At 41.9% G+C, this 8,728-nt stretch overlaps 1 protein-coding gene across 2 annotated transcripts in view; it reads right to left on the bottom strand.

Annotated features, from left to right (window-relative positions):
* Positions 1-535: 535 nt before the first annotated feature.
* Positions 536-8,728, bottom strand: part of LOC115219279 (transmembrane protein 180) — a 31,238-nt gene continuing 23,045 nt past the window's right edge. For both annotated transcript variants that reach the window (XM_029789441.2, XM_036509186.1), the window contains exons 4-7: positions 7,598-7,691; positions 4,320-4,491; positions 2,704-2,897; positions 536-1,008 (exon numbers count right to left, since the gene is read on the bottom strand). In XM_029789441.2, coding sequence (XP_029645301.1) covers positions 791-1,008; positions 2,704-2,897; positions 4,320-4,491; positions 7,598-7,691 — 678 coding nt within the window. In that variant the 3' untranslated portion in view covers positions 536-790. The remainder of the gene's footprint in view (positions 1,009-2,703; positions 2,898-4,319; positions 4,492-7,597; positions 7,692-8,728) is intronic.

Here is an 8,728-nt window from a genome sequence, read left to right as displayed (position 1 = left end):
TAACTGATACCTGATTTATCGACCCTGAAAGGATGACAGGCATAGTCGACGGCGGAATTTGAACTCAGAACGTAACAGCAGATGAAATACCGCTAAGCATTTCGCCCGGCATGCTAATGTTTCTTATTTCTTTATTGCCCCCAAGGGGCTACACACAGAGGGGACAAACAAGGACAGGCAAATGGATTAAGTCGATTACATCAACCCCAGTGCGTGACTGGTACTTAATTTATCGACCCCGAAAGGATGAAAGGCAAAGTCAACCTCGACGGAATTTGAACTCAGAACATAACGGCAGACGAAATACTGCTAAACATTTCGCCCTGCGTGCTAACAATTCTGCCACGCCTGCACCTACATGATGACCGAGTCTCAGGGAATGACTTTGAAAGACCATAAATCCTATGAGAAATTTAGAAATTTAGTAGTTTGCTGGAAAATATGACACAAGGGCTGCACCATTTGGAAAAGAGAGAAAGATATGTGAAGGCAGCCCTCTAGCACCATTACAAAAATAAATAGACAATAGACTATCGTAAAATTGATGTCTATACAAAGCAGTTTTATTTTAGTAGCTGCCTTATACAATATTTTGATATCCTTGCATTCATCCCTTCTTTCTCTCACTCTTTCTCTCTATCTCACATATGTATATACATAGTTATACACACACAAAAAAAAAATATTATTTGTCCTTCTCCAAATACAACCTCTGAGTATATGTGAATGATAATTCCCACCCACCCACCCCGCCCCTATACATTTACACAGATGAATTTAGCCAGTGTTCTTATACAGCTAAAGATGAGGATCCAGAGCGAACAGCTTTGATCCAGTGCAGTCGATGTCCGTGAAGACGGAACTTCAGGAGCCAAATGAGCATCTGGAATGTGGCACACACCATGGGGATGTAAACAAGTAAGTTGAAGCAGGCGATTCGGTGCTTTGGGTCTGAACTCAGATCAGATGACCGGACCTCGCTGGACGCGGCTGTGAACAGTTCGTGACCTGCAAAAAGAGAGAAAGCAAAAGAAACTATTTAGAACATCTGTTCTCCAACATTCCTTCGGTGAAGGAAAAAGAGTGGAGAAGGACCATATTTGCTGTGATAAATGTTTAAGATCTTGTGTTTTTCAGTTGTTTCTGTGGCCATGCTGGGGCACAGCCTTGAACCAGTTGACCATAATATTTATTTTTTATGCTTGGTAACAGATTCTGTCAGTCTCTTTCACTGAACCGCTAAGCTAATGGGATGTAAATACACAAACTTTAAATAGACTGTGGCCATGCTGGGGCACCACCTTGAAGGATTATAGTTGAACCAATTGACCATAATATTTATTTTTTATGCTTGGTAACAGATTCTGTCAGTCTCTTTCACTGAACCGCTAAGCTAACGGGATGTAAATACACAAACTTTGAATAGACTGTGGCCATGCTGGGGCACCACCTTGAAGGATTATAGTTGAACCAATTGACCATAATATTTATTTTTTATGCTTAGTAACTGATTCTGTCAGTCTCTTTCACTGAACCGCTAAGCTAAGGGGATGTAAAAACACAAACACCAGTTGTCAAGTGGGAGGGGGAACAAACACACATGGAAGATACACATGCACACACACACACACATACATACATGATGGGCTTCTTTCTGTTTCCATCTACCAAATCCACTCACAGTGGAAGTGTGTGGCTTATGAGTGTTGGACTCATGATTGTAAGATTGCAGTTTCAATTCCTGGACTGGGTGACCCGTGTTCTTGAGCAAAACACTTCATTTCATGTTGCTCCTGTCCACTCAGCTGGCAAAAATGAGTAAACCTGTGAGGAACTGGTGGAGAATATATATACGCTATGAAAACCGGGAAACCGGCCCTTATAAGTTAACATGACTCAAGTAGAAAACTAACTTAAATCTGCTCACAAGGTTTTAGTTGGCTCAAGGCTGTAGTAAAAGACACATACCCTTGGTGCCACACAGTGGGACTGAACCCAGAACCATGTGGGTGGGAAGAAAACTTTTTACCACACAGCTATGCCAGTACATCACTTCCTTCGTGGATGCAAGCATGGCTGAATCGTTAAGAAGTTTGCTTTGCAGTCACGATGTCCTGGGTTCTATCCCACTGCATGGCATCTTGGACACATGTCTTTTCATCATAGCCGGACAGTGATTCAATTCTTGTTTCAGCCAGTTTCAGCCGGGTTGGTAATGAAAGGGTTAACTTAGCAGTTCAGCAAAAGAGATTGACAGAATAAGTACTTATTTCTTTACTACCCACAAGGGGCTAAACACAGAGAGGACAAACAAGGACAGACAAACCGATTAAGCCGATTATATCGACCCCAGTGTGTAACTGGTACTTAATTTATCGACCCCGATAGGATGAAAGGCAAAGTCGACCTCGGCGGAATTTGAACTCAGAACGTAATGGCAGACGAAATACGGCTACACATTTTGCCCGGCGTGCTAATGTTTCTGCCAGCTCGCCGCCCTGACAGAATAAGTACTGGGATCGATTTGTTTAAGTAAAAGCCTTCGAGGCATTGCTCCAGTATGGCTGCAACCCAATGACTGAAAGAACTAAAAGATAACAGAAAGACTGATTGAACTGTAATTAATTTGGCACCAAAAGTTTTTTTTAAGAGAAAGCAAAAGAAAAGAGAATGGTAAAAAAAAGAAAGGAGATTATCACTGACCTGTCTGCCAGCTTAACATCCATGTCCCCAGGAGGGGTGCCAGTGTCTGACCTGGTTTTGATAGAAGGGCCACAGTTCCAAAGATCAGGGCCGACACCGGTTGATGCCTGCTGTGTATGACACAGTCTTCATCGACCAGATCGCTGACGACGAGGTTGAGGAGCTTACAGGTCCCTTCTGTGAAGACACGGTTGCTGAAATATTAAGGATACATTAAAACCCCTTTAGCATTCGGATTGCTTAGTGAAATGTAATGCTTATTTATTCATAGTGTTTTGAATTAATCATGAATTATCTTTGAGATTTCAAGGATGTGATTGCTTAGTGTTAGAATGACATTGTAGGGTAGGTGTAAGAGGCTGGAAATGGCCAGTTTGAACATAAAACAGGGAGACTATATGGGTTTTAAATACTACAGGATTAATACTCAAAGTTCCTTTTTCTAATTCATATGAGCAATATCTCTACTCTTTCTTTTACTTATTTCAGTCATTTGACTGCAGCCATGCTGGAGCACCGCCTTTAGTCGGGCAAATCGACCCCAGGACTTATTCTTTGTAAGCCTTGTACTTATTCTATTGGTCACTTTTTGCCAAACCGCTAAGTTACAGGGACATAAACACACCAGCATCGGTTGTCAAGCAATGTACGGGGGACAAACACAGACATACAAACACACACACATATATATGATGGGCTTCTTTCAGTTTCCATCTACCAAATCCACTCACAAAGCTTTGGTCGGCTCGTGGCTATAATAAAAGACACTTGCCTAAGGTACCACGCAGTGGGACTGAACCCGGAACCATGTGGTTGGGAAGCAAGCTACTTACCACACAGCCACTCCTGCACCCAATATGTTTATTTTTACATGCTTAGATCTCCCCCACTTTCCTGATGATATAAAAAACTTGTTCTCATTTAGCCCTTTTGGCATTCAGATTACTCTGTCAAATGTAATCCTTATTTATTCACATTGTTTTAAATCAATCATGCATGACCTCATAGCTTTGAAATTTGCTTGATGTGGAAATTTAGTTTTAGGATGACATTGTTGGGTAGGTGTGAGAGGCAGGATCTGGTCAGTTTCAACATAAAACAGGAAGATTATTTGGGCTGGATATCACTGGTTTAAATGCTAAAAGGATGTAATTTGTACGACAGGGTACTGCAGCACTAGTGTAGCTGGGGAGGGGGCAGTAGGGTCTGTCCACCCCAGGCAACACTGTTAAAGAGGCACCACTTTTGGGTCTGCTGTAGGCAATGTGTGTTTTTTGTGGGGGCCAAGAATGGAAGATGGAAGGGCCAACCTGGGCAGCAACATTCCAGCTACGCTAGCGTACTGCAGTGCTATAAGCATGTGGTGTGTACAGAGGATGACACTTGGGTAAAAATGTGCAAAGCCATTGAAATGGAAAGTTAAGCAGAAGAAGGAGACAAAAATGTGAGGAGAAGGGAAAGTTGGTCTCAAGGGATAGAATCTCACAAAGGAAATGGCAAATAATAAACGGTGAGACACTATGCTAAAGAATTTCCATGAAGAAGTGTATGTAAATATAACGATGATGAGCAGATGTATACAAAAGAGAGAGGGAGAGATGGTGAGAAGAACTTACCTTGCAATATAGATACAGATGGCCCAGATACAATTGGAACCAATGCCACACATTGTTAGGGTCAATAGAAATTTCATAACAAACATAAGGAGAACCACTCTATAGACTCCGTGCCGTCGGCAAAGGGACAAAAAGTAGAGGTTGTTGATGTGTGGGAACACGAAAGAGACCCCTGGAAAAGAAACAAAACATTAATGGTTGGAGGAAGCACTGGAAGCAACAACTGAGAAGAAAAACTAGAAAAGCACTCGGAGAGCCAGACCTCCGCCAAGCAGCTCATTTCCACCTGTATACACACATGCTGAAAATCGCCCAATTTCCCAAACCAACGCCGGCAAAAGCATAACCTCCTTGGTGGGGGTTAAAAAAAATAACACAGTCATATGATTTTTAAAAAAAAACCCTTTAAAAACAGGAATCATCTGAAGCAGTTATAATACTTCAATGACAACAGCAAGCTAGTTTCACCATACAACTAAAAGGAAACAACAATTACCTAAAACTTGAATGTTAAGATAGATCCGCAAGTAAAATTACGAATAGAGAAACGAAAATAAACTTTGGAAACAGCAATGCCACCATAGGTTATGAGGAAATGATGAACATATTTTCAAGGGAGATAATCAAAGAACGTAACATTGTAATACTTCATGTAAAGTAGATATAACAAATGAAAAATCCTTCAAGAATCCATAAAAATTCCCAGATAACTACCAAAATTTCATCATCTGTACCTTGTGTCATTACCAACTTTTCCTGCAAGTTTCATCAAATACCATTCACATCTTTTTAAGTTATTTTGCACACAGATGGACACACCAACACCGATGAAAACATAACCTCCTTTGGCAGAGGTAAAAACAAACAAACTAGAATTTGCTGATGAGGTCACAGTAAAAAAGAAACATGTCCAGAGTTGTTGCCCATACTTTGTGAAGTAATTGAAATACTATTAGTCATTAACTAATATGTTCCTCTTAGTCATCAAATATCTAATTATTTCTAATTTGATATTTACTGATCCCCACAATAAAGTTAATGGTTCCAGAGACATCGTCATGCACAGAGCTGACCAGGTCCACCAGAGCTTTCCATCAATGGCAGTCCTGACTCTCCATCCTTGATGGTCCCAACTAACAGTAAAGAAGTGGAATTGAACCTGTGCATGTGTTGTTGTTATTGAAGTAATCATTTTCTCAAGACACAGCAAAACATTTATATATATGTATGTAGACACAATGGGCTTCTTTCAGTTTCTGTCTATGGATAATTACCCAGCCTTCTTGCTCTTGGTGAACCTGTTGTGGAGATCACCAGCCAATAGAATTCAAAGTTCTGGAACTCGTGAGAACATTCACAAGGTGTCTTGATTTTTGGTTTATGTTATTATTACAGTCTTGTGTTTTTCAGTTGGAATAAACAGACTTCTCACCTGCCTGGAGTACCACTGAGTTTTCTTCTTTGCGAGTAAACGAGAGAAGTATATTGAACCACAGACAACACACCTGTCTGAATTATTACTCTGTTCTTTGTAAGTAAACAAGAGAAGTGGAGGCACAATGGCCCAGTGGTTAGGACAGCTGACTCGTGGTCATAGGATCGCAGTTTCGATTCCCAGACCGGGCATTGTGAGTGTTTATTGAGCAAAAACACCTAAAGTTCCACAAGGCTCCGGCAGGGGGTGGTGTTGAACCCTGCTGTACTCTCTCACACTGTTTCTTCCTGTTTCTGTTGTGCCTGTAATTCAAAGGGCCAGCCTTGTCACACTCTGTGTCATGCTGAATCTCCCTGAGAACTACGTTAAGGGTACACGTGTCTGTGGAGTGCTCAGCCACTTGCACGTTAATTTCACGAGCAGGCTGTTCTGTTGATCGGATCAACTGGAACACTCGTCATCGTAACTGACAGAGTGCCATAAAACAAAAAACAAAAAAAAAACAAGAGAAATATAACAGAACCCCTAGATCTGCTGTCAGAGCATGCATAAATATCCGAGTTAAAATACCCCAATTAAATTCATTAACGCTTTCAGACCTAGGCCCCTGAGCATAAACATAAGTAATTCCCTACATAGCTCAAGATTAACAATTGCAGGCAAACTAGTGGGCAGAGTTACAAAAAATATTCAGGAGAATAACAATGATAGACCTATCTCTCAACGACCATATGTGTTCGCTTGAATTGCAACTTTCCTCCCTATTTTTGCCAGTTTGATTGTCCAAAATCACTGTCATTGTCTACATAAGGGTAAAGTCTTTGCCTGAAGAAGAAACATCAGTAATTTCCTCAATTGCAAAGGGTTTCAGCCTTGCTTATTTACCAGACGAAGCAATTGCCCCAGCTCCCCTTCAGGGTTGGCAAAAGCGATGTGGTGGACAACGAAAAACCTGGCTGATGACAGTCAAGGCTGATCTGGAACTCAACCTAGGCCCCCGTATCTACAGTGTTCGCCGCTGGAATAAGGAGTGGTTGGAGATCATGCGGTCGTTAGCCTCAAATCGCCAGGTCTGGTCGGAGTTTGTGAGAGATGCAGCATTGAGGATGAATGAAGCCAGCTCAACCCACCCCGGGTGAATGCTGTCTCAAGAAGAAGAAGAAAGATGATGTGCTGGGTTCATTACACACTTGTTTCTTAACAAAAATCCATTTTTTCTTTTTCAATTAAAGACAAAAATAAACTACAGCTCTGGCGGGGGTTATTAACAATGAGTCCCAAATACATTTTGACTACAAAGCTGCAACATGATCAGTCATCTAGTTTTAGTACTTTATCTTCTTTGTCTTCGTGTGTTGTTCATCATCATCATCGTTTAACGTCCGCTTTTCATGCTAGCATGGGTTGGACGTGTGACTGAGGGCCGGCGAACCAGATGGCTGCACCAGGCTTCAATCTTGATCTGGCAGAGTTTCTACAGCTGGATGCCCTTCCTAACGCCAACCACTCCGAGAGTGTAGTGGGTGCTTATATGTGCTCGAATCTTTTACACATGCCACCGGTGCGGGTGCCAGTAAGACAATGCTGGAAACGATCACATTTGAATGGTGTTTTTTACGTGCCACCGGCACGAAGGCCAGATAGCCGCTCTGGCAACGATCACACTCGGATGGTGCTCTTAATACCCTATTAACATGGGGCTCTAGCACTTTAACAGGAATCTGGTAGAGATCACATTTATGCTATTCCTGCAATACCAGGAAGACAGTAAAACAGGGTGAAGACATTCAAAGATTTTCAGTTTTTTGTCAGAATAAAAAAAAGACTGTGGTTACAGACATACCAAGTAGCAGAGCTCCGAGTGAATTGCCGTTTTTTCCCAGTATGACATCCAAGAATAATGGAAAGAAGTTGCTGTTGAAATGACAATGGAAGACCTGTAAAAGAGATAAAGAAGAGGATTAAGGGAGCAGAGATCAAAACTATGCTAAGAGGGGTTTATCTCACATTTATGATAATACTGGTTCGTCAGTTATGGATTTGGTAAGCATTGGTAGATGGTGGCCATTGTTTACTGGCTCCAAAATAGCTTTCAAATCCTAAAAGTCTGCTGAATGCAGCAGGAGCAAAAATTGACAACTGCACCAGTTCCGCATAGCCCCTGCCCATTCGAGGTACCTTGGATTTCAGAACATCCCGCTGTGCTTGAGGAGACCTATTGAGTCAAGTACATAAACATCGAAATAAATATCAATGGAAATAGTAGTTGTGATACCTGTGATGGTGGCACGTAAAAAGCACCATCCGAACGTGGCCGATGCCAGTGCCGCCTCGACTGGCTTCAGTGCCAGTGACACGTAAAAAGCACCATCCGAATGTGGCCGATGCCAGCACCGCCTTGGCTGGCTTCCGTGCTGGTGGCACGTTAAAAGCACCAACCGATCGTGGCCGCTGCCAGACTCCCCTGGCACCTGTGCCGGTGGCACGTAAAAAGCACCCACTACACTCATGGAGTGGTTGGCGTTAGGAAGGGCATCCAGCTGTAGAAACACTGCCAGATCAGACTGGAGCCTGGTGCAGACCCCGGTCAAACCGTCCAACCCGTGCTAGCACGGAAAACGGACGTTAAACGATGATGATGAATTCAGTGTCTTGTGTGTAATTCCTCTCTAAGGAAAAGTTATCTATGATGGACTAATTTCAGAGAGAGAGAGAGAGATTTGAATCTTGTTTACTTAATGTCATGGAAACCCGAAATATATTTTTTTGAAAAAATCTTTAAGCAATGCAAAACTTAGTTTGTTTAATACCTTCATTATATTTTGGGAAAGGTTCCCCCTATCAAATATACAACAGAAAATAATCCAACAGTTCAGAAGAAAAGCATTATGATTGGCAGGCCATACTGGTGTCCAGTGACAGAAAATATTGCTGGATAAATGTATTTATAGTTGCGGTTGGTAAACATAAGTAT

This window comes from Octopus sinensis, linkage group LG14, assembly GCF_006345805.1.
Source record: "Octopus sinensis linkage group LG14, ASM634580v1, whole genome shotgun sequence".
Lineage (NCBI taxonomy): Eukaryota > Metazoa > Mollusca > Cephalopoda > Octopoda > Octopodidae > Octopus > Octopus sinensis.
Note: the sequence above shows the minus strand (reverse complement) of the source record. Positions and strands in the feature narration are given on the sequence as shown.